Source organism: Agaricus bisporus (assembly GCF_000300575.1).
Source record: "Agaricus bisporus var. bisporus H97 unplaced genomic scaffold AGABI2scaffold_14, whole genome shotgun sequence".
NCBI classification, from domain to species: Eukaryota; Fungi; Basidiomycota; class Agaricomycetes; order Agaricales; family Agaricaceae; genus Agaricus; species Agaricus bisporus.
Genome location: NW_006267349.1, coordinates 752,099 through 778,971, shown reverse-complemented (window position 1 = coordinate 778,971; position 26,873 = coordinate 752,099). Strand labels below are relative to the sequence as shown.

The 26,873-nt window shown below is 46.3% G+C and overlaps 8 protein-coding genes across 8 annotated transcripts; 5 read left to right on the top strand and 3 right to left on the bottom strand.

Moving 5' to 3' along the window:
• Positions 1-2,791: 2,791 nt before the first annotated feature.
• Positions 2,792-3,331, top strand: AGABI2DRAFT_44294 (hypothetical protein; the record flags this gene model as incomplete). Its single annotated transcript, XM_006456884.1, has 1 exon — positions 2,792-3,331. A coding segment is annotated over one exon (540 nt), but the record flags the coding sequence as incomplete, so codon positions are not given.
• Positions 3,332-6,068: 2,737 nt separating this feature from the next.
• On the bottom strand, positions 6,069-7,747 carry AGABI2DRAFT_195893 (hypothetical protein). Its single transcript, XM_006456883.1, has 3 exons — positions 7,438-7,747; positions 7,139-7,379; positions 6,069-7,076 (listed from the first exon to the last, which is right to left on the bottom strand). Exons 1-3 carry the CDS (start codon positions 7,634-7,636, stop codon positions 6,512-6,514), a joined length of 1,005 nt encoding a protein of 334 aa, XP_006456946.1. The 5' UTR covers positions 7,637-7,747; the 3' UTR covers positions 6,069-6,511.
• Positions 7,748-12,085: 4,338 nt separating this feature from the next.
• On the top strand, positions 12,086-14,963 carry AGABI2DRAFT_212169 (acyl-CoA synthetase; the record flags this gene model as incomplete). The annotated part of the gene is made up of 13 exons (XM_006456882.1): positions 12,086-12,411; positions 12,464-12,809; positions 12,865-12,885; positions 12,947-13,058; positions 13,117-13,278; positions 13,335-13,463; positions 13,524-13,708; positions 13,766-13,903; positions 13,954-13,963; positions 14,016-14,118; positions 14,165-14,286; positions 14,342-14,372; positions 14,423-14,963. 13 exons carry the CDS (start codon positions 12,086-12,088, stop codon positions 14,511-14,513), a joined length of 1,776 nt encoding a protein of 591 aa, XP_006456945.1. The 3' UTR covers positions 14,514-14,963.
• Positions 14,964-15,553: 590 nt separating this feature from the next.
• Positions 15,554-17,108, top strand: AGABI2DRAFT_195891 (hypothetical protein). Its single transcript, XM_006456881.1, has 2 exons — positions 15,554-15,589; positions 15,642-17,108. The coding sequence occupies exon 2, from the start codon at positions 15,682-15,684 to the stop codon at positions 16,756-16,758; it is 1,077 nt and encodes a 358-aa protein (XP_006456944.1). The 5' UTR covers positions 15,554-15,589; positions 15,642-15,681; the 3' UTR covers positions 16,759-17,108.
• Positions 17,109-18,354: 1,246 nt separating this feature from the next.
• Positions 18,355-19,883, top strand: AGABI2DRAFT_181357 (hypothetical protein; the record flags this gene model as incomplete). The annotated part of the gene is made up of 4 exons (XM_006456880.1): positions 18,355-18,577; positions 18,633-18,876; positions 18,933-19,054; positions 19,106-19,883. The coding sequence occupies 4 exons, from the start codon at positions 18,355-18,357 to the stop codon at positions 19,645-19,647; spliced, it is 1,131 nt and encodes a 376-aa protein (XP_006456943.1). The 3' UTR covers positions 19,648-19,883.
• A 409-nt stretch (positions 19,884-20,292) lies between these two features.
• Positions 20,293-20,853, top strand: AGABI2DRAFT_195889 (hypothetical protein). The gene is made up of 2 exons (XM_006456879.1): positions 20,293-20,358; positions 20,409-20,853. Exon 2 carries the CDS (start codon positions 20,429-20,431, stop codon positions 20,693-20,695), a length of 267 nt encoding a protein of 88 aa, XP_006456942.1. The 5' UTR covers positions 20,293-20,358; positions 20,409-20,428; the 3' UTR covers positions 20,696-20,853.
• Positions 20,854-21,536: 683 nt separating this feature from the next.
• On the bottom strand, positions 21,537-23,317 carry AGABI2DRAFT_188717 (hypothetical protein; the record flags this gene model as incomplete). Its single annotated transcript, XM_006456878.1, has 3 exons — positions 21,537-22,708; positions 22,759-22,834; positions 22,911-23,317. 3 exons carry the CDS (start codon positions 23,315-23,317, stop codon positions 21,749-21,751), a joined length of 1,443 nt encoding a protein of 480 aa, XP_006456941.1. The 3' UTR covers positions 21,537-21,748.
• A 1,178-nt stretch (positions 23,318-24,495) lies between these two features.
• AGABI2DRAFT_212165 (hypothetical protein) lies at positions 24,496-26,863 on the bottom strand. Its single transcript, XM_006456877.1, has 7 exons — positions 26,636-26,863; positions 26,001-26,573; positions 25,905-25,928; positions 25,689-25,843; positions 25,460-25,626; positions 24,696-25,395; positions 24,496-24,624 (listed from the first exon to the last, which is right to left on the bottom strand). The coding sequence occupies exons 1-7, from the start codon at positions 26,849-26,851 to the stop codon at positions 24,522-24,524; spliced, it is 1,938 nt and encodes a 645-aa protein (XP_006456940.1). The 5' UTR covers positions 26,852-26,863; the 3' UTR covers positions 24,496-24,521.
• Between the last annotated feature and the right edge of the window lie 10 nt (positions 26,864-26,873).

Genomic DNA, 26,873 nt, shown 5'->3' with positions numbered 1-26,873 from the left:
CTCATCCCCCCCCTCCATTCTCCTTTGCATCCCCCGCCCATCCACATACTCACGTCGTGCCTACACTAGGCGTAGCTAATCCATACTGTCCCTACATTATAATTTGACTCCTTTGCCCTCGAAACCACACGCATACATGCCCTAAGACCCTACACTACATACCCCCCGGGAGGCTGGCAAACCTCCGCTGCGCCCAAATATACCTACGACAGGCCCAATTGGTAACCTGTGGTAAGGGAAAGCCATCGCGGAGGGGGATAAATGTCAAACCCGAGTCAGTACCAGCTCCCATTAAACTAAACTGACAGAGACGAAGAGGACTTGAAGCCCTCTCTAATCTAGCTTCACCTATCCGAAAGGTTAGCCTACCCAGGAAAGGTAAAATCAGGCTACTTCACAATCACAAATATACAGAGACACAAACAACTTGGACACGGTAAACGAATGGATTGGCCCCCAAAGCGGAAGAGTTGAAACCCAGGCCGCCGGACTAAACTCTGATGACGCTGAGGGGATACCCGCTGGCGGAATAGCGGAACCGGAGCACAGAACAAACCAAAACAAAAGAAAGAGACCACAAACGCCCCAAAATCATCTCCGGCTAGCTAAACCACAAAAAAATACGAGAGCGAACATAAAAATTGCCTCGTTAAACATCCAGGGCAGAGGCGCAAACTCCATATACGACCCAAATAACAAATGGAATAGGATTAACCAACTAGTAAGGGACAACGACATAGCAATTCTAGCTGTCCAAGAAGCACACCTCGACAAGGAGTCATGCGAAAAACTAAACGACCTGTTTTATAATATTACAATCTTCACATCACCCGATCCAACAAACCCAAATGCAAAAGGAGTTGCCTTCGTCATCAACAACCGTATAGCAGCAGTGGGAAAAAATATAAGAATTACAGAAATCATCCCAGGTAGAGCTATACTCCTAGAATCTAAATGGCACAACGAAGAAACTATAACAATACTAAACGTCTACGGACCAAACAATAGACAAGAAAATAGTAATTTTTGGAAACACCTGGACAACCGCTGGACTACTGAAACGCCTGATCTCCCCTTCCCTGACCTGCTGCTCGGTGACTTCAACGTCACAGAAGACAGGATTGACCGGTGCAATGGAAACAGAGACAACACACACGCAATAGACAGCCTACAAATGCTCCTCCATGATTTTGAACTTACTGATGGGTGGCGCCACACCAACCCAAATCTCAAGGCCTACACCCTCCTACACAAAGGAAATAGCCACCAGTCACGCCTAGATAGAATCTACCTCACTAGTGACAAACTCAAAGTAGCCCAAGACTGGGAAATACAAAATACTGCTATCCCCTCAGACCATAAACTCGTATCATGTCGAATTACCAAGCCAAATACCCCCTTCATTGGGAAAGGCCGTTGGACAATCCCCCTCTTTGTCCTCGGAAATAAGAACTTCATTCAAGAAGTAGAAAAGAAAGGAATAGAACTCGTACAAAACCTGAAAGAAGTGTACAGATTCGAAGACCCACAGATGGACTGGGAATCCTTTAAGGAAGACATCATGAATTTAGCAACAACATACGCTAAAAAACCCCTTTCAAAACAAGAAAAAAAGCTAACAGAACTCGGAGCACGAATAACAGTCATTAACAATGACCAAGCAATAACAGAAGATGAAAGAAAGATCTCCGTTACTCTACTAGAAAAAGAACGAAACGAAATCAAAGAAGCAACCGCAAATATGAAGAGGAACGTATCAGCCGCAAGGCATTATGCGGAAGGAGAAACGATTTGCAAGTACTGGACAAACCTTTACAAAGCAAAAAAATCGCGAGACCTTATCACCAAACTAAAGAAACCACCAACAGAACAAACCGATCTATCAGGCGAAGACAGATTTGAAAAAAGGTCAGACGGAATGGCCGAGATAGCGAGATCACACCATGAATCCCTCCAAACAAACGACATAGAAGACAACCCAGAAGCGAACCACCTCAGAGAACTAGCAATTGAGGAAGCCTTAAACTCGCTAAATAGCAAACTAAGTGAAGAGGAAAAAGAAAACCTCGAAAAGAAAATAACTACAGCAGAGATTCAAATAGCCCTAGCAGCATCGGCAACCGGAAAAGCACCCGGACTAGACGGAATACCCTACGAACTCTGGAAACTCCTCCTTGCCCGATTCATAAAGCTTACAAAAGAAAATAAAGAAGGTTTCGATATCATTCAAGCACTAAAGATAGTCTTCAACCACGTTGAAGAAAACGGCCTCAGAAACACCTCCAAACTACACGAAGGATGGATGTGCCCGATCTTCAAAAAAGGCGAAACTACCGATATAGCAAACTACCGACCGATAACGGTCCTTAACACAGACTACAAAATCTTCACAAAGGCACTACAAGCAAAACTTGCACTCGTTGCCCCGAATATCATCCACAAAAACCAGGCAGGCTTCATGAGAAATCGCAGCATCATCGACCACATACACACCCTCAAAATGATGACAGACTATGCAGAAATTAACCAAGATAACGAAGGGGCAATAGTAGCCCTGGACCAGGAGAAAGCCTACGACAAGATAGCACATGACTATCTGTGGCGCACAATGGAAAGGCTGAACTTCCCGGAAAACTATATTAAGACGGTACAAACACTCTATACCGGCGCACAAACCCGAGTAATGATAAACGGTGTCCTAAGTGCACCATTTCTTGTAACTAGAGGAGTAAGACAAGGCGATCCCCTGTCCTGCCTTCTCTTTAACACCGCAATAGAACCTCTCGCCTGCATGATACGCAACTCAAACCTAAAAGGAATGAAGATACCAAACCTACAACAGAACCTAAAAGTCCTACTTTTTGCAGACGACACCACAGTCTTCCTATCCAAAAAAGACGACTACCAAGCACTAAACTCGATCCTACTAAAATGGTGCCACGCATCCAGAGCGAAATTCAACATCACCAAAACGGAAATTATACCTATAGGCTCCCCAATCTACCGCAACCTCTTCTACGAAACCAGGAAAATAAATGAAGGAAACGGCCCCCCTATTGAACAATCTATCCATATTGCAGGAGATGGCGAACTTGTACGAATCCTCGGCGCCTGGATCGGAAATGGAGGCCGAGAGGAAAACCCCTGGAACCGAGTCCTCACAAAAGTAGAAAACCATTTGAAAAATTGGAAAAAAGGAAACCTAGGGCTAGAAGGTAAACGACACGCAATACAAATGTCAGCAGGCGGATGCACTCAATACCTAGCTAAAGCCCAAGGTATGCCAGAACAAACTGAAAAGAAGCTTGACAAAATGATAAAAGACTTTATCTGGAACGAAAAAAAAACAAAAATCAGCCTCGACCACCTAAGCGAAGACACACAACGAGGAGGAAGGAAAGTTCTTGACATTAAGAAAAGGAACACCGCAATAAAAGCCACAAACCTCCAAACCTACCTTAAACCAAAGGAAGAACGCCCACCATGGGCAAACATTGCGGACGACTTGATAAAACATTACAGCGCAACAAATAAGAAATTCGGAGACTCACCCGAAATAGACCCCCGAACAAACCTGTTACTTCAAAGATGGTCCACACAAACCAACAAAAACAGTAAACTCCCGCGATTAATAAAGGAGTTCGTCACCACGGCTAGCAAACTTAACCTTCAAATAGATCCAAAAGCCCTAACGAACAATCTTAGAAAAGAAATGCCAATATGGCTGCACCCAAAAACGAGAGAAGGCACAAGATATACCACGAATCACCCTATCTCGATACACCTCAGAAATGTCCATGAAATATACACCGTAGCAGACGCAACCTCCCACTCCCTACGCCTACAAAAGGACAACCACCTGAACAGAACCGACTGCGACTGCCCAGACTGTGAATTTGACAGGATCGAACTAAACTGCACATACTCGAACATCTGCGCTGAAGCTAGCGGAAACCTACTAGATAAGCTCGATACCGCCTGGGACCCCCGATTGCACCAAGAACAAATCATGAACCAGAACCCGAGAACAGATAACGACAAATCGATCACCTGGAAAGACAGAGAACCACCAGCAAACCTATCCGAAGCTTTCAGAATCCTCCCCCGCCCCGAAGACCAATGCGCCAGCATATACGAACCGGACGATGACATGGAAATCGAGGAGCCCAACATATTTGACACCTCCATATACCTAGCAGCTCGGACAAAAAGAACGACAAACGGGACTCTAATAGGAGCATGCGGCGTCCTATACCTAAGTAAAAAGGAAAGAAACACGGCCCTCAAGTCCAGTAAAACCCCAGACACCACGTCGATCACCCTCCTAACACTAAAAAGAACACTTGAATACACCAATAACTACGAAAATATAAACATCCATACGTCCTCAAAACAAATCTTCGAAGCCCTGACAGAAAAATTTAAATCCTGGGAAGACAAAGGATGGCTAGGCGCCCCGAACAAGATACTAATAAAGAAAATCATAACCAGGCTCAGGAACAGGAAAGGCCGGACCGTATTCTCATGGGTAGACAAAGGCGTCGAGCAAGGATACATAGCAGAAGCGAAAGAGCTAGCCGAGATGGCAATAGCCTCAAGTAATCACGAAGAAACACTCGAAGACCCTCTAACCCCCGAGGCGTACAGCCCAATTGGTGCGCGACTAGCAGGCCTCTCGCAAGCCGAAATACACAGCCTCATACGAGAGAACGAAAAACCAAAAGAATCGAAAACATCGAAACTAAACATTGCGAAAATAACGTTAGAGCTAAAAAGAAAGTACAAACAAACGACCCCTGCTGGAAAAATCTGGACAGCACTGAAGAAAGCTAAAAGAATAAACAAGAAACATAGAGAGTTCATATACAAAATAATCAAAGCGACATACTACCTGGGGAAAAAATGGGCCCACTGTACGGACGAAGAGCTCTCAAGCAGAGAGACCTGCCGAGAATGCCAAGTAGAAGACTCAATGGAACATATTCTGACTGAATGCTCAACACCAGAACGCAAAGCAATATGGGAAGCCGCAGGGAAAATCTGGACGGCAAAAGGGGGAACGTGGCAAGCCCCAAAAATAGGTGAGATAATGGGCATAAACTCGGTGATTATAAAAAACCGAAACAACAAACCGGACGAAGGTAAAACGCGACTCTACCATATCCTAATCACAGAGTGCGCACACCTAATATGGAAACTGAGATGCGAAAAAGTAATCAATGGTGACACCCCCAGCCACCAAGAGCCCGCAATGAGGAGAGCACTGAAACAACTGGAACTTAAAATGAATCACAAAATTCGCATGGATATAATACTAACAGACACGAAACGTTTCAGTAAAAAAGCTCTCGATAAGAAAACAGCCTCAGATACATGGGAAGGTATCCTAGAAAACGAATATAATTTCAACAACCCGCCAGAAAATATACCTGGGTTTTTAGTGGGTAGACTTTTCTTTAGAAATGGAGTCCCACACGCAAATATCCCTACGGGAAGTGCTTAAAGCATTTTCCCAGGGGTGGAAATCTCGTACATCCGTTACCCAAAACGATCTCTAGCCGACCCGAGAAGCTGACCCATACTATGCGGGCATAGTAGAGGCTGGTCGTCAGCTGTCAAAGGTCTCAAGAAAGGCTCCACCAAAAAAAAAAAAAAAAAAAAAAAAAAAAAAAAAAAAAAAAGAGACTACAAGCAAAATATCCACGTAACTAATTAGTCAGCAATTGGGGGGCGTACAAGCGGCGGGCAGATTCAGGCCCGTCTTCGTATTGGTCTCATTCTTTTATTTACTGTACTTCACCACCTGCATTTTAGCACTAGTACTCGAAGTTGATTACCAGTTGTGCACTGGTCAGTCTCTCTTCCACTTTGAGAGTTCGGTCGTCCACAGTGGGACACTGGGAATGAACTCCGAGCCCGGCTGTCAACATAAAGGGTCTAACTGGCAGGAATACAACAAACGCACTGTCAAGGAAAGAGTTTTTTTAGTAAATGCCGATGCAAAACAACACTCTCCATCATGATCCGTGCAGTGACAGTGACTCATGCACTTGTGACTTATAGATCGTGAATAGGCGACTACTAAGAGGGCATCTGTATTAGAGTAGTAGAAGGATGTGAATCTCGCGGCTGTAGCCTGAGATAGTCTTATCATCTGCTTCTGACCTACGCCCAAAACCAATGTGTTTGCATACCGCGTTCCCCAGTAACCAATAGGCGGATGCTCATCATCGTCTGTTTGTGTTATCGAGATATAATATTCCTTTACAGCTTATATTAACCTACAGCCTAAAATTCTAGACAAAGACACCTGTATGAGATACATAAAGATTCCAGTTTCAACCGATATTGTCAACCTGATGGTTTTTGATCGACACCCGCTCGAAATCATGAACAAGCTCGATCGGAGTCAGTATGACGGTGTTCTTAAGATATAGTACGTATATAGTATGACAGGGCAAGCACAACTATCATGTTGGAGGGAGAGTGGTGACTCTGGAACATGGGCGCATCAGATATTGGGAAGCCTTGTTCCGCGGTTGGGGTTTAAGTAAGGTCGTGTCTCGTGAGGATCTGCAAAATCTCCTTGAGATCCCATTGCGAAGTGGCTCGTCGAGTGCGTCGGATCACCGTGGTGAGAGCTAAAGGCATTTGAATTCCTCGCACTGGCGCCCACACCAGTCATATTTGGAACTCCGGGACCCCCAACTGATGATGTAGACCATACGGTGGTCTCTCGCGGATTATAGTTGCTGTCAGGCCTACTCGGTGGCGGGAGTGTGTGCGGTGCCGTCGAAGGGCTCAAGGGCGGACTCTGAAGCGAGCCGCGAAGTGCTGGGTCGGCGACTGAAGCATCGTCGTGTGCAGCACCCCCCCACTTTTCTGAAGTCGTTAATGATCTTCTCCTGGTCCTCGAACCTGATGAGTTTTGTTTTCGGAGGCATAGCCATATGATGATGATAAGCAGAAGGAGACCAAGGATGCCCAGTAATGTGGCCAGTACGATGATGACAACTCGATTGTGGCGATCACCAGAAGCACCAGTCTCTGATTCACCGGGATCTAGAACAGTGTATCTGCGGGGAGGAAAAGGAAGACGTAAGTAAACGTGATGAGAACAGGCGCAATGTCAACGTACATGATTCCATCAACTATGGCGAACAATTCGCCTCTTCCAACGGAGATCCGGAGGGTGTGGTTCGTATTTTGGAGATTTTCTGCACTCCACACGACACTGGATGAAACAGTTTCTATACCCCCTCCCGTATCTGGGGTATTATGATCTGTAAGATCGACGGTAATCGTTGGACGAGAATCCAGTGTAAGTGCCGTCGACACCGCGTACGGCCATAAGGGCGACATAAAATATACGGCAACACCTGAGTTACGTGGATGTCAGTCTGTGATCGTTCATTCTTAAAGCAAAAGGAAATTCACCAGTGAACTGTAATACTGCCTCTGCCGTCGTGTTCGACGTCAAAGCATGTGATCCACCGTAGTCGAGATCAGTTGATGCGGATTGACCCCATCCACCTGTATACTGGAGCTTGGTATCATTATCGTCCAGAGTGATATTCTGTCGGCATTGTGTCCATGATACAAGTTGAAAGAGCACGAAGAAGAGAGGGAGAAGCATATGAACTATCAGGATGAGTGATGGGGCGAAAGAGTTAGCGAAGTTCTCGTTGAATAGGCACTTGTAATATATCAAGGATTCCCGCGCCAACAAAACAGCATGGTGGAGGCAGCATGGCCGTAAAACCGTAAACTTAGAATGAGCTAACGGTGCATTTGTTGATGCGGTGGGGTCCTAACATGCGTCAACACAGCAAACCTCTTCTTCGCACTGATAGCTGGCAGGGCTGTGTGAACCACACACCATTCCCTTTGACAAATGAAGGTCAAAAGTTTCTTCTGGACTCCTCATTGCCATACCCATACGGGCGTTGCATCCATTGACCAGTCGTATGGGAAACTATCAAACACCGCAACTTTTTTTCGAGCAGGTCAGACTTGGACTATTCGAAATATTGAGCACCGTCGAGGTTCCATCTGGATAAGAATACCTTATAATTTTTGATTCTCAACGTTCAATTTTGGCGAATGTCTCTTGTAAAAGTTCGTCCTCTTAGGCTTCAAGGCCTCGAGGCTTTCATTTCGGATTGTATTAGCCGACCCGGTAGTAGTCCTCAACATCACGGCGTGGCCCCCGGCCCTCCTGCCACAGAACGTTCAGCTGTCGTCACAGATATTTCATTCAAGTGCTCTAGACTTGAACAGCGGTCCACGATGGCGACGCACCTACTCTTGCACGACGTCCGACTATGTAATATACGGTTGACCATGCCGGTGGTTTCGAAGAGAGGCTATGTAACCGTGTAAGCTCGCCAATTATGAGACCAACGCCAAACACATAATATTTCAAGATCTCGCGCATGTTGAGAACCTGTCGGTTATATCACTTGCGTGTGGCTGACCCTGACGGCTGTGGGTAAGTCGCATTTTCCCCACCCGTAGCCGTACCCGCCTGCATCCACCCTTTCGCGACGTTCCGTTGACAACCACCTCGTTTGCTTCTGGTTTATGTTTAAACGTCACCCAATAATGAACGTTTGACTCTGGGTTCCGGTTCGCAAGCTTGTGTCTGAACTCGTTACGTAGAAACCCCGCTCGATATTACAAAATCTACGTCTTGGAAAACATTCTTTTACGACAAATGAAACTTTTTATCAAGCCTGCCAAGGAAGACGTCGGACTATTTGAGTGTTTCTCGGCTGAACAATTCTCGGTCTCACTCCGAATGACAAGTTTCGAGTATATCTGCCTTTGTGATATATGTCCCCAGATCTTCCGAAAGCTATTGATAATAAATGATGCGGTGTATGTTGTGGACTGCCAAAATGGCCCGTGGAGTTATAAGCCGGGGATCAATGTATTAAGGAGAGATATATGGCATCTCGGGGATTGGGATTATTGACTCCTCCCAGTGCCACAATGCTAGATATGAGAAACATCACAACAGTTAGCGTACGATGACGATTATAAAACGTTTGAGTGGAGAGAATTTCACACACAGCTCTGACCGTATACCTGCACACGGCAACCCTCCATTAGTCCTTATGAAAGCCGACTCCAATGATTTACTGAATCCTTGAAGACATTGAAAAATACGCGGCTGAGATGGGTACCCCAAGGTTGGCGAATACGATGACTGTACCGGACTCCTCGACCTGGCCACGAGTTATTTCAACAACGGTTCTGGCTGATTAAGGAAGGGCCCAGTCACTGTCTGAAGCGGCGTGAAAATCAGAGTCATCCTCTACCTTACGAAACCAAGAACGAAGAACACCCAAACTCACGAAATCATATATGAATTCCCGCACTAGTTTATGCGCAGAATTACGCCGTTGAACCTATTGACTTTCTTCAACGCTCCCTCCGAACCTACATCTGTGATTGATAGTTTTGACGTTCGTATTTATGGGTCCGACGCAAGTAGTATCACCCGTGGATTTGCGAAACTTGAAGCTTGAAGGCCTGCCAGTTGAGCATGCCAACGCAGAAGATTCGAGAGACACTTGGGCGGTTTTAAGCGAGGCGTTACGTTTCCTAGCAGCTTCGTCCAGTCCCGTCTTTCGCCAAGAGGCTTAACCCCATGAGATTGATTTCAATTCAATGATCGTGAAGTGTGTATCTTGATCCAACGCAATCTCCCGTTGTGAGGCTTCTCGGATTGCTATATCAATGCCAACAACAGAAAAATGCTCACTTGGGAGCTACTTCATTTGAAACTCACCAGCATGCTAGGCGAAACGAAAGAAGACATTATATACATTGTACAGGATGTGGATTGGGAGGTCCAAAATGGACGGGGGGACTCGGATTTCTCCGGACACCGCGGGACAAGGCCTTTCTCAGTAGAATGTACCTCATCATTGCAAGAGGTGCCGATCCCGGACATGTGGAGGGTAATACATATAGGTGACCATCAGTCCATAATTGCAGGGTTAAACCACGTCCGGGATCGGTGAATCTGACATCTCTTGCCTCGTTGCTAGCTTAATTTGTATCAGAGGGTGAGCGCCGAAGGATTACCCTTACCCTACTCAACGGCTGTGTTCGCAAAAGGTACGACAATCGCTGGCAGACTGTTCATATTACTGAAGTTGTGGGGCTCTCAAGGGGTAGAACCTCAGGCTCTGTCACAGTCACTTAGAGAGGAGATCTTTGTAAATATCGAGAATGCCCAGTTTTCATTCGCCACGACCCTGAAAATTAAACTAATGATCAGTCGCTGATTACAGTATGTCGCACAAACTTGTGGCCGATAATGACTGAGGCAATCTCAACATGTATCCTACTTCGTTTCATGTATTTATATTGCGTCTGCGCCCAGGCCATGCTGGAGATTAAGATTAAGATCTTCATTGAAGATTTAACTTGATAACACTCTCATAAAACCCCCCTGGTCCTTCAGCGGCAGTACGAGCGATTGGGGAGTGGGTAGCAGATATTGGCAGACCATACTTACCCGGAAGGACGTAAGCAGTTACTCGCAGGATCAAATGATGATCATGCATGTGGCACAATGGATCAGATGTGTCGGACTTCATTTTCTCCGTTAAAACCGGCAACCAACATGTCGGCACATTAGAAACGACGTTCACTCTAATCCTGACATTACGACATTCTTTGTCATACGTGCGACCTCATCGGCAAGAGTGAAGGGAGGGGGATGAAGAAACGAACTTCTCCGCGAAGAAGAATAGTTTTTATCTTATCCTATGTAGAGATCTCGATATCTCACTGGGTCGGGGTCGGTCACGAAATCCTTTAAGGCCTATATGATTAAAACTTCGCTCATACTCAAGATCATCACTGCAATGCTTAATCGACTCAAGCCAAGCTCACATCACATTAAAAGTAGAGACTGATCTCAAATAAAACTCGGGGCTCGCAGATAGTCCCGAATAATGAAAGTAGAAGGTCACGAAAAGATTAGGCTAGATGAATCAGGTGTCCTTGAAGTTACAAACCGATATAGAATAGAGATACTTTAGCAGGGAACACATTACAATGTCTCATGTCGGGCTTGCCGGGTCTATCAGAGAAGCTCTCAGGGCGTTATGCTTCAAGATATGTAGCTTGGGGACTAAGTTTCTATATCTGAAGCGCAGAAATCTTCCCTTCAGACTTCCCAAATCGACCAATCCCTTGGCAGGATATAATCCGATGCAAATCTGCTAAATTTATTGGGTGGTCGCATGCAGTAGAGCTCGCGCGTGTTGTTATCTACTTTTTCTGAATACTAATGTGAGTTAGAATTCGCCGATGGGTCGCAAGCCTAACCAGCAGTTCTTGGCCTAGAAGCGATAGATAGAAGTGCGAAATGCCATCTGATTTTTCCGTGAACTCTGTTTGGCCTGTCAAAAATGTACAAGGCATGGGATTAAACAGCCAGGATAGAAAGTTGATTGACACTCGCTTGTACCTATGAGACTGCAATCATGTCAGCCAAGAATTGCATTGCGACAGGAGCAAAAGCGTTGAATCATTCAGTTCTACGTACCGGCCCGTCAGCCGTGCTGTATCTACTCTCCAAATCCTGTGTTCGGTAATTACCAAAAAGGAGACTGAAGAGGATTTAAAGCGTTGATAACGCTCCGCATGCGGATATGTCCAGCTCCAGCACAGGGATCGGAGTGTGGTCACACCACTGTTCCGTAAAGTTTTGTATATCTCTTCCTCGTCACTTCCCATAGCTGAGCGCTGAGCCCTCTGATAGCGCGCGAACGTTTGATGTTATACTCACGCTCACAGTGACAATCACAATTCCATGACAGATCCCAGCTAAATACCCTGAGCTGGCTAAACTTATACCACTTAAACCGTTACCAGCCAATTCCGTATATGTGTTTGACAGACATCATGAAATTTCAAATGCGCCGACAGCGGCACAAGGTATGATGCTGTCTGTTCACTTAAATAGGTTACCATAGTGTGTTTTTCATCACTTTTTACTCCTTACCCTCTCTTTCAACGCTTTAGACTGTACTTTTGGACTTGTACTGGAATTTTCACCGCTATGACTACTGGCCAACAACCTAGAATTTATCGTTCAAGTTTGCCCACGACAGCTGTTGTACGGGAGTCAATCTTCACGTACCTCATGGAGACACGATATCATTTATACGACCCGGACGATGTAGCTTTCGTTGACGCGGACTCTGAAATCAGTATTTCAAGACGAAAACTGAAGACACTAGCGTTAAAACTTGGATATGGACTCAGGAATAACCTTCTTCTATCACCGATGAACGGCTCCTCCAAAACATCTTCGCCACTTGCGCGTGGGGACACCGTCATGATATTCAGCCCGAATACAATGTCTTGGCCTACAGCTGTATTCGGGTGCGTCTTGGTCCCCTATTCTTGTAAAAATTATCGTTCACATGTATGATAGGTGCCTAGCAGCTGGGCTCAGGATGACTTTTGCAAGTTCCGCTCTTACGCCTCGTGAACTCTCCTGGCAATGGCTAGACAGCAAAGCTTGCGTCGTATTCGTCTTTCCAGATCTCGTCCAAGTAGTGAAAGCCATGTTCAAGCTGGTGAACATATCTGAAAAAGAAGCTGACAGGCGGATATGGATTATGGATAAACTCTGGGATGAGAATTTGCCGAAGGGAGATTACGCTACCGAGCAGTGGTTGGGGCGATTATTGCATAAAGGTGAATTATCTGCCGAGGAGAAGTTTGATGGTGATCGGGCGGATGAAACGGCGTACATCTGCTATAGCTCCGGGACTACGGTACGTCATTTCGGATCGTTGCTTTTGAATCCTTTTCATGTGATATTTAATGCAGGGAAGACCGAAGGGAGTGGAGGTAAGAGAGATTGAACAAATTTGTATATTTTTCGGTGAACTTACCAGAAAATGAATTCTAGACAACACATAAAAATGTGTGTACTGTCATGGGTATGGTTAAAAGAATGTGGGAGCCCGTGGAGTCGGATAGGGATGTGCATTTGGGTATGATGCCGTTCTACCACATCTTCGGTGAGTACAATCGACTTCTGGACGCCTGAACGTCAAGATTTATGAATAAATGTTAAAGGATTGATCATGCATCTGAATGTACCGTTCATGGGAGGACAACCAGTCGTTTGTATGTTTCAGGGATTCGATGCTGAAAGTTTTTGTCGCAATGTCGAGCGTTTTAAAGTGACTCTCCTCATGCTTGCTCCCCCGATCATTCTGACTCTGAGCTTATATCCCAGTAAGGATAGGAGAGTTGGTTATTGGTTTTCCTGCGTGCTGATTATCTTACCCTAGAGTTGGACCACTACCGCATGACTTCGCTTAAAGCCATTGCCTCGGCGGCTGCACCGCTCTCCCTCGTTGTCGCCGAGAGATTACTTGAACGCTTGGCTAACCAAGGAGTCGACGTTAAGCTCATCCAAGGTAATTCAATGAAATGATTTTTTGAAAGAGACCTTTGATTCATTTTATTCCTGTTAATAGGTTGTGGCTCGACAGAAACCACTTGTCCGACTCATATGGTCCCTTTCCCGGACCATAAGAGGAAGTTCGGAAGCGTGGGTCAACTATTGCCGAACCTTGAAATGCGGCTCGTGGATGACGACGAAAATGATGTGGAAGATGGCCGGGCAGGTGAAATGTGGGTACGCGGGCCGACTATTATGAGGGTAAGAATGACAAGGTGTGATGTCAGCTGACACAACATAACTGACGAGATCATACAGGGTTATCTCAATAACCCAGCAGCGAATGCTGCGGATTTTGCATCTGGACGATGGTACAAGACTGGCGACATCATGAGAAGAGATGGTGATGGCTATTATTATGTGGTGGACCGAAAGAAAGAAATGATCAAGTATAAGGTGAGTGTCTTGTTATCATAGTCGAAATCGACGATTGATGGCTACGGAAGGGATACCAAGGTTCGTCACCTGAGTCAAATTCAAGAACAGGAGGGCTAAAGCGGGTAAACAGTTGCCCCGGCTGAGCTCGAAGACGTGCTGCTTGAAAATAATCAGATCACAGATGTCGGGGTGATTGGCATCATCGATGAATACGACAAGAACGAATTACCCCGGTAAGCGACATCATCTGGGGTTCTTCCAGTGCGCTCATGACAATAGAGCGTATGTCGTACCCACGGATTTAAGCATCTTGGAGTCGCCCGGGAAAAAGGCCATGTTCGAAAAGTCCGTCGAAGCCTGGATTAGAGGTCAGGTGGCCTATTACAAATACCTACGGGGAGGTGCGCGGTACTTCTGATGTGATGGACACTTCTTGACTGAACTTTCCATCATCAGGCGTTGTGGCGGTCCCCGCGATACCCAAAAGGTGTGTTCTGGGCTTTGTAACAATAACGCAGTCTCATTCTGTGATTACAGTGCCAGTGGGAAGATTCTGAGGAAAGACCTCCGTGAATGGGCGAAAGCAACGCTGAAAGCAGCACCGAGAGTGTTGTCCGCTCGGCTATGAGAATTTGAGTCTGCCGGGAACTTGGAAGGAGATGCGGAGACTTGGGTGGCAGTGTTGCTTTTGCTTAGTAATACTCGTGCCTTATGCATGGGCTGACCGAATTTGAGTTCGTCTTTGTCTTGACCACCACCCACGACTGCGGCACGACTGGGACAGAAAGGCTATCACGAAACTTGTTGTTACTACTAGATATTCTTCTAATATTCAATGCCTATCACATACCACATCCGCAGCCGCTCCCCAGACTCAGTCGACGACCTCCTTTTCTCGCCTGAGCGCGAGTCCTTTCCCGACGATTCGATAGTTCTATCCGATTTAATACGTACTGGCGAAACTTCTCGTCTTCGGCGCAGAGGCGCAATGCGTATAGAGGCCTCTGGAACATCGAGCAGCAGCCGGTATCGCCGTATGCGCTCACCGCGGCACTCAGACGACACCCATCCTGAATCTCCTCAGCACACGTGGACCATTGTCGAGAACAGATACCGTCATATTCCCAGACACTTGCCCATGCTGGAAGTATCAGATGATGACCTTGAGCTAGGGGATTCCGATTCTGATTCTGGCGATGAGATGGTCTTCTCGTCGCCCTTCCACCGTGCTATCTCCGAACAAACTGATCAACCTTTGTGGAACCACTCAAATTCGTCCAGGACAAGGATAGTCTCGGAGACAGATGGCGAAAAGTTGCCAGTGGAGAGCACATCATACACTCTTGTATGTGGCGGGCCCTTGGAGATTCCCTCCGGCCTGCAGAGTGGCGCGGAGTCGATACACCCTTCTGCTTTCTCTTCTTTTATTCTTCCGCAGTCCTCGCAGTCCGCATCTTCCCAAGCGCCTACGTCACCCGCCGTCAACGACACAAATGGTTGCGGCGCCGTCCTGCACACGCGTGCTTTCCCCCGATATCGACGCCATCAACCCATGTGGACTGCTAATACTTCTGCAACTGAGGCTGTTGTGCCGCTTGACCGAATATATTTTGATGATATCTGTGCCAAGGAAAAGGTATCATCAAAAGTCATCAAGCAGCAGGCCTGTGGGTGTTTGCGGATTGGCATCGGTTGTGCTTACTGGTACGTGATCATACCTTGGCATATTTGCCCATTACTCATTTATGACGCATAGTGGCAACCCCCTAGGGTTTCGACTGACGCCATGCAGGATAATGCGGGATTCCAGATTTTCGCGACGGTCAATCCTTAGCGAATCCCGCCATGCTTCAAAACCTGATCATGACAATTCAGACCTTCATTTGTACTCATTCTTCTGCAGTTCGACATCTTCTGAAAAGTTCTCATTTCCCAGCGCTGAATATACACCTTCTTCATGGGGTGGCACGTCAAGAACTCGGAACCACCCTTTGTTACCTCCACCGCCTCCACTGATTCGATTGATGTCTGATACGGAATCTGATACGGATGAAGAAGTGATCATCGATTTTAGGGCACCTGAGTCATCATCGCTCCCTTCAACCGTTCTTGGGGGCGGCCTCGCGGCATCTCCTGAGCCTACCGTCATAAATCTCGAGCCGAATCCTCCACTCCCCGTCCCATCACCTCTTCAGTCCCATTCCAGGAGTAGTCCGACTGAGAATGCTGAACAATACTCGGAACTTGAGGAAGCTTTAGCAGGATGGGCAAGCGTCGTTCGTGGAGTTGGGGTGACAGCTTCTTCGCTCATTGAAGACGATGCCCTATCACCCAACATCGGCACGTTCCGTAGGTCCCGTGCTCCAGAACGGAGGAATGCTCTTGGTTTTGATGTGGAAGGAGAACTTGGGTTTACATCTACCAATACAAATGAGTCCCGAAATCTGAGCCCCAATAGGGACGTCTCATCTGTCCTCTTCGAAGACACCTCTTCTCTTCTTGAACCAGAAATCGAGGAGTTGCCACCTTCAACGTCAGCTCTCGAGCCGAATGACGCTGAGCAAACTACTCCTCGTGCGAGCGTTTGGGGAATGTCCTTTGCAGACGGATATCCTTCAACATCATTCTGGGGTCGCCCGGAATCTGGTGGCAGTCAATGGACATGGAGCAACGAGCTGGCGGAGGCTGAGAGAGAAAGAGATAGGGAAGGAAATGATCAGCCAGTCAGGGTATTTGATCCTGATGGCGAATTCCTCGAAGGACTTGACGGAGAGTGGGGTGAGGATATGGCGCGGCAGTTAGGCTTTGGCTCCCAGGAGGAGAAAAATGACGGTAATGAGACCACCACAACTTCAGGGCTATGGTGGTCGTGATACGTGTTTGACGATTTGTTCTTCTTTTCTTCTATTCTCCCATATTCGTTGTTTGCATTGATTCTTTGAAATTGAACGCTTAGCCCCCCAGTGTTGGGCGTGAGCTATACTGCGTCAATCTTTTCCCTCTCCACTCATGACCATTTGATGAAAATATAGATTTTGGCTTCACGCTTTCTCGTGCTGTGATCTTTATGTTTTGCACTATCTCACATTTCTTCTATCTCTTTGTCTTTGCTGTCGGATTTACATTTTTGGTGTTTACCATTTCGTGTTTGCATATATGTATTTACTTCTTCCTGCAACCCGGTCTATTACGGATTGACTACTTTTGACACTAGTTGCTGCATCCTCGTGTATGTATGCTGCAATGTATGGTTTAGTTCGTTTCGCTAAATGTCACCCAACGATCAGTGTACGAACGTTTCATCTGCTTGGTCTTCGTCGCTCAAAGCAACTGGATCAATGGCATAATAAGGGCTTTCAAAACTGTGTCTCGTAAAAAGAAGTATGGTTGAGTCGAGAGACACTCAGAAGCCGGTCGTGGCCGAAGTATTTAGCAAACAAGTCGTACTGGTTACAGTCGACTGAGAAACCTGCTCCCGGTAGGGCTAGTCGTCAAGTGTTCGATGTCATTAAAACCATGGAAAAGAAAGTAAAAAGTAAAAAGTAACCAAACTACCAACCACCGACCGCATGTCATTTTCTTGGCGTCTGATGCTATTACATAAGCAATTCAAACTTGATTCAAACCCAGCGGCGTAATTACGGGGTCTTGCGGTTACACCGTCCAGACTCCACGCCACAGCTCAGTCGTTAACCAAGTCGTATGCACCCGGTCTCCAACACCACTCAATTCCTAGTCATACAAGTAAGTGACTCAATTGAAATTTATATTGTTACATTATCGAAATTTCGGTAGAACAAGAAGCGAGACAGTGCCCGCCCCTCACCCGCCTCCCCTATCTGGTGGCCCCACAACGCTATACGTCAAGAAGCGAACCGGCTACTGAAGATTTAATCCCGTATAGATTTCTCATGGTAATCGCTTCCTTTTCTTTTGTTCTTGCTGGATCCTGACGACCTGTTGACGACTGATCCATATTTATCCGGCCTCCAGCGAAGTCCAACTTGAGAACAATAGAAAGAGAAATCACACGATCAATGCATCATTCTATTTGGGAAGGTCTGTCTAAAGTGACAAATTCAGGAACACCCTGCTGGAAAATTTGCTTCGGTTTACTTTGGTGGGTCCGCAAAGAAAGAGAAAATTTCCGCGACTATCGCAGGGCTTACGCCTCCTTATTGTTCTTCTGGGCTAGAACAGATCACTTCTTATCAAATTGTAGGGCCAGCGAGCTTTTCAAGGCCTGGATGGACACCTGTGTCACTATGTTTCTCCTTCGGTAAGGGTTCAGAAATATCCCTTTGTTCTGTAAATGGGACTCTTGTGATCGGCTCCCCCCCGAACCTATATCCCGATTCCAACGTGAGGCTCGAAGAACCGAATATATATATTTTCCCGCCAGAACGGTCTATTATCCACTTCGCCCCCTTCCTTTTTTTTTTCCTCTTCCACCGCTGTCATCGAGACAAATGATGGCGTGTTTTTCTTCGTTCTTCATTTTTCTGTTTGGCTTCATACTTGGCTGGCATCGAGTAGCTTGCCAACGGTTCTCCAATATTACGGTTGACGATGGTGACGCGGCTATTAGCTATACGGGGAGCTGGGAATTGTCAGCGGTTTCAGAGTTGGATGTTGGAGGGCGGCATATGATCGCTGTCCACCCAGACGCTTCGGCTGTTTTTGTTTTCCAAGGTACGTCAATCCTTTTTTTCTGTCATTTCTTCCAGACTAACCGTGAAAAAACTAGGCGTTGCTATATACTTCTCATCTCCATTATGGCCATACAATGTGACCACCCAGGTCCAATTAGATTCGGGACCGCCAATGATCCTCGATTTACGAGACGTTAACTCACCGGAAGCTACTAGCGGAGGTCCTGAGACAGTCAAATCACAGATCATTTGGGGAATGGAGGGTCTAAGCGATCAAACCCATCAATTGAAGATATCAGTAGCTCCGGGAGATCAGTTGGCTGTCATTGATGGTTTAATGTGAGTGAAAAGCTACTGCTGAAATCTGGTAACTGTCTCTCAACAAGCTATAACAGAGTCACGGTGGTGGACAAAACGACGGCTTTCGATGTTTCTACTGGGCCCGCTGGAACAACGACGTCTATCGCTAGTATTGTCGCAACTTCAGCTACCACTACTGTCACCTTGGCGGCGACAGGTGAGTAGGCCGAATGCTTGTTTTAATGGCAATCCTAATTCATTTATCTAGTTTCACCGGGGGGCGGGGAAAGCAGCGACAAGCCGGTAGTTCCAATTGGCATTGGCATCGGCATCGGCGTCGGGGCATTGGCCCTTCTGGTTGCCTCTGTGCTCTTGTACAAATATTGCCATAGGCGCCGGAGATGTCGCACGTCTCGTGGGACGCTTCATCTAGACCTCGAGAACGACTTCCCCCCTACTATAAGACGACCGCCACGGTGTGCAACCCTTTCACCAACGGTTTCTAGTCCCGACACCTCAGTAGCCGGTGATGCTTTAATCCCCCCGCTCATACAAACTGTACCGAAAGACCCCAGCACCATACAAACTGAATCGAAAGACCCCAGCACGTCACTACCAGAATACGGTTCTCTTCTCCCTCCGACATCCTCACCCCCAACGCATTATATGCGAAATGCTTTGCGACGGATTACCTTCAACCGACCACCACCTGCGTACCATGAATGTGTTGTTTTCTCCCGCCGCGACACTTATCGCATGTCGCAGCTTCCCCAGTCGACGGCTTCTTCTAGTACACAAGGGAAATTTTAATTCGCAAATTTGCATCAAGTTCACGGTAGATCGCATACACATGCCTAACTCAACATTCCCAAACCAACATTCCACAACTTTTAAGATCCATAAGGTACCAATCATGATACACGACTATCATTCAAATTTTACGCCTTCATACCCACTCCTTGCTTTTGCCTCTCATTGTGTAGCAATTAATACTCTTTGTACTTCATATCTCCTCACCCGTCATTACGGTAGCTGATCCTTTCACGTTCGTTTACGCTCTTACATTTTTGTTTCTTTGCATGACCGTAGTACCTTCATAAAGTGGACATATAGCAACATCATGTATGCACTCTGGACTTTTTTATATTAATATTCGGGAATAGATTTATTATCTTGGGACTTTCATTATACGCCCTTGTCGTTTGTCAGGGTACCCTTGACAACGTTTTGACACTTTGACAGCCGGAGCTAATCGAGAGTTTGACTGTCTTCTTTCTCACTCGGCGTCGATGTGTCTTTCAGAAATTACCAGTATGTTCAATGAGACGGCACTACCGATCAGCGACCAATAGTCTGCCGGTTCCATAAATTCAATCCCCGCCGCGCGCATGGACCATGCGTGACTCATTGGGTATAAAAACCGAACGGCGTATGTTTTTTTTTTTCCATCGCAACTTTCATTCCATCCACCACAGTGGAAAGTTTGAAAGGCACCGACTACCTGAATCTTACCTCATTGTCGTAAGTTTCTGTCACTTAGGCTTCTCTTCCATCACCCTTACCCCTCCTAGCCAACTCTATTTCGAGCTCCATGCCTCGCGGTTCTCAGTCAAAGTCCAACAGAAGTAGCTCCCGTGCTTCCAACAACAACAAGGGCTCTTCGAGCAACAACAACGCCAACGCCAACGCCAATTCCGGAGCCACTCGCTCCAACAACTCATACTACAAGGCCTATGGTGGTTGGCCAAACTTTATGCATTCACATGGTTTGAAGCCGTGGGACCTTGACGACGTTGAAGAAGGACGCGCTATTTTGGAAGCTATGAAGGCTTACGATAGGGAAGAAGGAGAAAATTGATGTTCGATGAAAGCTTTTTGGAATGTAATGGGTTTCGACCGAGAAAGGCACACATTGGATGTTTATTCAATGTGTGTTGCTTCCTCTGCCGGGTCTCGGTACATAGATACTACTCGTGTTGTGACTTCCTGAATTTGAATGAGCCTTTGTTTTTCGCCTTTTTACGTACTTCTTAAGTCCATGGGAATGTCTGAACGACTGTGACATCTGGTAGAAAGGACTCCACGGGACGCATACAAGGACAATGCCCCAAGCTGCATGGCGACGGCGTGTTGCACTGCGGAGTTCAGGCTCATCCGTGCCTTCAATTTACCGTTTTGGTTGTAACGAGTCAGATCTATGCTTTAAACTAACTCCTTCAAGGTCTTTCAATATCTTCATGGTTATTGACCGCATTCATTTATTCTCCACAGGGTTCCGTATAAAGTAAATCCTTTGCCCGGGACAAATCACGATTGACGACTAAGTATAGCCATCAACATTAATTACGGCTCTCACCATCTCCGCCGTCGGCCCAATTCACGGTACGGCGCTTCTTGAGCAGATAACGGACAAACGTACACGACAGAAAATAACGTCCAATCCGTGCATGGCCGCGTGAGCCCAGGTGCTGCTCTTTTCTTCGCGGTTCTCTTACTCCCCAACTCAACTTCGGATCAAAAATACGATCAAGAAGGCGCGAAGCCAAAAAAAAAAAAAAGGAAACAGAAAATAGATCTGGTTGGCGAGCATCGTAAAAAAAGGCTATGATGATCTTGTTCTATTTCCTGCCTTCTCCAGGAAGCACTGCGATAAGTATAAGTATATGATGACAAGAGCAGCGGCTCGGAGGCATCTCACTGTATTATTATGTATTATTATTAGAAATAATTTTAAAAAGTTGCTGCGCTTCATACAATAATATCCGCGTCGCATTACGATTCCGACGCAAGGAGAAGATAAATGACGAATGGACAAGTATGAGATAAGTGACACAATACAAGTAGTGATATATACAAAGAAAAAAAAGGTGATATACACAGAGAAGAAAACAGATCAGAACAACGAAACATGTCACGACGAAAGTGAAGCCCTATCAGGCTCAAGACCGAAATCCCCCCTACATGGCCGCGGCGCAAGCTTCAAACTTGCACTCCGCTTGCCGATACCAGGCCTTGTAGGCAAATCAAACACCTCTGAATCCAACGATCGGTTCAATGCTTCAAACAACTTCCTCGCATCCTCTGCGCCGAAACCCCCACTCGTCATCGACTTGACGAGCGCCTTGAATTTGTTGGACACGACGGAAGGCAAATCACATAGCCGGCAATCAAACAATAAGCCAAGGTCTTTCACATCTTGTTTATATTGCAAAGCACGTTTGGAAAGATGAGAATGCGTTTGATGCTTGGTGGGTGAAGCAGGTTCTTTCTGTTCCTGAGGGTGTTCTTCTACTCGGCGAGCCCGAGTAAGATTGACGAAATAGTACTTGACAGGGTACGCGGACCGGTCGAAAAGTTGTACACCAAGGCTATCGTGCTGGTTGAAGCGGTCCTCACGGCGACCCAGGTGTGGTGATGTAGATGACGTTGTAGCATCTTGTGATTTATCTTGTGACGTAGTTGCATGGGGTAAGGAAGCGGAAGATGAATTACGAGATCGAAAGCCGCAACTCAGGTCAGCCATAAAGGAGCTTGGGTCAGAACAAGAGAATCCGACGATACCGTGCTCATGGAGGAATGATAGCCCCTCCAGGGCCTGTCGGAAGAAATCGAGGTAGTGTGATACCGTGGTCATCGGAGGCGTATTATATTCGTTCAAGCGTTCCATGAACAGGTAGGAGCTTTCCGATTCCGGATCGTGATCTACCACTCGCAGTAGATGTGGGCATGGATTCCACGGGTCGTTTCGGAGTTGGTCCGAATTGAGGTGCAGATAAAGAGCCAGTTCGGTAGACTCGCGAGGAATTCGCTTGACCATGAGGGGAGTTTCGCCGTACAACGAAGAAGAGGGAGGACTGGGGTCATAAGTGATCTGACAAGAACCATTAAGAAGATAGTATATGAAAGCATTTGTTCGCTCACAAAGTTTTGGGGATTGAGCCCATCAAACGGGTCGCGAGGGCGGTTAAGAAATTCATCGACAATAGCATGGTAATCGCTAAATGTATTCAAGAGTCAGAGCACTGAGCAGGGCGAGGTAATCCCCGACAAACCAAGTCGAAAAGCAAACTCACGTGATAGATGATGTCACGGACGACTCTGAAGATAAAGTCGGCGACGGGCAGTCCGACGAGCAGGGGATGCCTCGGTGGTAGATAATCTCGTGTACCAACTCATGGTCTGCGTCCACCGCAATCAGAGCAATAGCACCATCACGACGCTCGCAGGGAGGTATTCTCTCCAGCGGGGACCCGAACTTGTCAAGATCCACATCGTCTAGTGTAGCATCACTGTCATTAGCCTCCTCCTCGTCTTCATAATCGGAATGCGACGCCGGGCTGTCAACATACTTCCTCCCGAAAAACGACGTATCTTCTTCCTCATCCGAGCTAAAATATGGGGAGGTGGTAGGCGTACTTGCTAAGGATCGAGAGAGTGATTCACAAAGCAAATCCGTAGGGGGTTGAAACCGTAGTTGCATCCCGGAGGGAGAAGGATGGGGATGATGGTGGTGGTTAAAGGAAGAGACGCGTGATTCGTCTAGAATGGAGTGAAGGTGGAGGGGAGATCTGAGAATAGACATTTCCGTACCGCCCCAATTTGCCCAAAAATCCCACCGATCATTGTATTGTGCGTTATATATCAAGGCCATTCCTACCCCGCTTGCAGGGTTCACAAATCTCACAATCTGGACCACGGTAAAACACGGGGAGAACTACCATAGAGGCACTCCGATGTCTCATTCCCACGCGTGAGGAAAGCTGTGTTCTCCAAGATTAGTTATAATTAAGGAGAGTACAGGAGCACATTTACCGAGCGGCGTCTCTACAAGACAGCGCGACCCACTTAGAATCCTCTCTCTAAAAGCTTATCTGCCCCAATCAGGACTTTTGCCATTTCCACCAGGGAAAGAAGTCTGATATCTTGATACGCGTTCTGGCTGTGCAGTGGTATCGCACATCTTCGATTACTGCACACGCACCCTCATTCTTATCCCCGATTTCCTCTCCATCAATTAGAGCAGTGTGTCTCATATCATCACTCCGGGAAACCCAATGCATTGGCTCACGACGTACTCTCGCATTAGATAATAACCCGACTCAATAGCACCGTGTGTCCAACTCATCCGTGGTGACAGGATTTTCATCATCGGCAATGAGAGTTGGTCCAACAAAACTATGAACATGACTCAATTCCATAGTAGCAATCACAAGTAACTCAAATTGCATTTCAATGAGACAACCGAATCAAATTACTTATATCTACTCTAAAAGAGAACCCCAGTCCACGAGCAGTAACTACCAAACCAGTAAAAGAAAATTGAGAAAAAAGAGTGAATTAATTCCTGTCAATGAGCGTAAACCTTGTTATATGATTGTGTGTGTATGAGCAACGTGCAAGATAGTCCAAAACTAGCTACGTATATGTTTATTCGATACAATGGCAAGAAAGAAAAATGTTTTTATGTTATCTTTCTCCCACTCAAAAAGAGGAGGGAAAAGATAGATAATTAAGGTTCAAATATTGTCCGAAAAATCGTGCGAGGCGAAAGATAGAGAGAGTTGAGTCTAAGCCATTAGGCGATAACCGAAAAGTCCATTCATAGTTCCAAAAAATGATGCAGTATGCTGTTCATCATGAAAAAAAAGAAAGGAAAAAAAAGTGTTCCACAAGTTTACCAAACTCTATGATTCCGAAAGAATCCTGTCAATAGACTGATTCAAAAAGTCTTTTCTGGAAGACAGATCCGCCTTAGGGAAGCGAGCAGCCATAGCTTCTCTCGCAGTCCTAAACAAACACGTAATCGCGTTCAATTCCAAGCCCAAATATAGTAGAAAAAAAACAAAAGAGTGACTCACTTTTTCGTAACACTCATCAAATCCTGCGTGCTAAGATAATTCCTCAAAGCCTGGAACAATTCCTCATCCGTCGGGTTCTCTGACATACTCGGGCCCGCAAACGGATTCACACTAGTCGCAAACGAAAATGTCGACATCGGCCTCTGCGCTGCCTGCCCAGCAAACGGATTCATCGGCTGCGGTCCACCACCAAATCCACCAACTTGCGATCCATGAACGCTACCACCGCCCATCATACCCATATTCATACCCATCGGCATGCCATACATACTCCCCGTACCTTGATATCCAAGCGGCGGCATCATCGGCATCATAGGAGTACCATTCCCGCCTCCATAATCAGAACCCGGCGCCGATGGAGGACCCCCGGCGCCAAAAGGCATAAACGGAAGTTGCGGTGGCACACCACCACCATATTGTGACATCTGTTGCGCCGGAGCAAGTCCACTTTGATGAGAGAGGTTGCTGTGCGAAGCTTGACTCTTAGGACCGAGTCGAAGGTTAGGATTACTGCTGTTGTTGTACGTCAGGTTCGTATCCCGGTAATAGTCGCCAGCATGAGATGCTTGATGATAGCCTGTATGTCGAGATTCTTCAGACTGAGGACCGCCTTGACCACCATAACGAGAATGAGGTTTGCTATCATAACCTGTTTCATCTGAATGCCTCGTTCCAGTTTCCCAAGCCTCAGCTTCATATTCTATGTCGGAAGGATTGAATCAGCTACACAAGACACAAGAAATGGGGAAAAATCAAACACGCACCACTGAACTTCTTCAGAGGAATCATCGACTCATCAAACTTCTCCTCCTCACTCATCAACACCTTCTTCTCCTTCCCTTCCCCAACAACAACACGCGTATTTCCCCAACTAAACTCATCCATACACCAGAACGAATACACCGGAAGGAAGAAACTGTAAACCGGGTATCTGCACATCCATTTGCTTAAATAAACCAGCAGACTTGAAACATGAGAAAAATGAAAACGTACGAGGCGATATAGACGACCATCCAACCGACAAGCATAAACTCTCGTTTCAAAATAAAGATGATGGCTTGTAAACCATACACCACCGCCAACATGATAATGGCAATACGAGGGAACGCAGCGGCTCGAGTGGCAACCGTAATAACGAGGTATAAGAGCTAACACGAGCCGTAAACAACAGATCACAAAGAGCTAGTGAAAAAAAAAAAAAAAACTCACGTATACGACTGTCGCAGGTAAAATCTATCACCAAAATCCACAACAAATCAGCCAATCTCTCTCTCTCTCAAAAAAAAGAAAGAATAGCCAACTCACGAGTGTACTCAACAAATCAATAAACACGAAAAACCTCATCGAAAAACAACAAAACCCAAACAACTCGGGCAAAAGCACCAATTCACACAAATTATGCACCGTCGAGTTAATCCACCTCCTCCTCTGCGAAAACAAAACTCTCCACGACTCCGGCGCCATCGTATGCGCAACTGCATCCGGACAAAACTTGGTCTTGAAAGTCGGAAAATGTTTCATCATCAACGTCGTCAAATACCGATCCTCACCCAACGAAAACAAATTCTTCTTGTGCAACGTATCCACGTTAGGTTCAGCGTATTCATCAATGATCCGATTGGAAATGATAATCGGTCGTCCTTTGTCCGCTGTGCGAATGCGATAGAGTGAGAAACAACCCGGTAGACAGGTGACAGAACCGAAAAGGGATTCAAATGCCTTGGAAAGATGATGCGAAATGTAATATTCATAAACTTGAATCATCGTCCACCACGATCCTTCCTCATTCTCGAGTTTGGTCTCCCCACAGATACCGATGATACTTGAATCATCCGCACACGAAGCCACGAGTCTATTCAACGAACCAGGAGTAACCGTCTTAAAAAAAAAAAAAAAACAGAATTTGAGCAAACGTTCAGAAAGGCGAAAACACAACTCACCGTATCAGCATCAACCGTAAAGATATACTCATAAAACGCCGGGTCAATCCCAATCACATTCCTCATCTGATGATAAACCTCCAATTCCAACGGCGACATCGGAGCATCAAAATGCACCCGATTCAAATAATGCATCAACAAAATTTGTGAATCTCGTTTACCCCTATTCCCAGGTTTCGACCGTTCCGTCGGTTTCCCAACCTTAACCACAACCATATACCTAAACACCCAAAGGTAT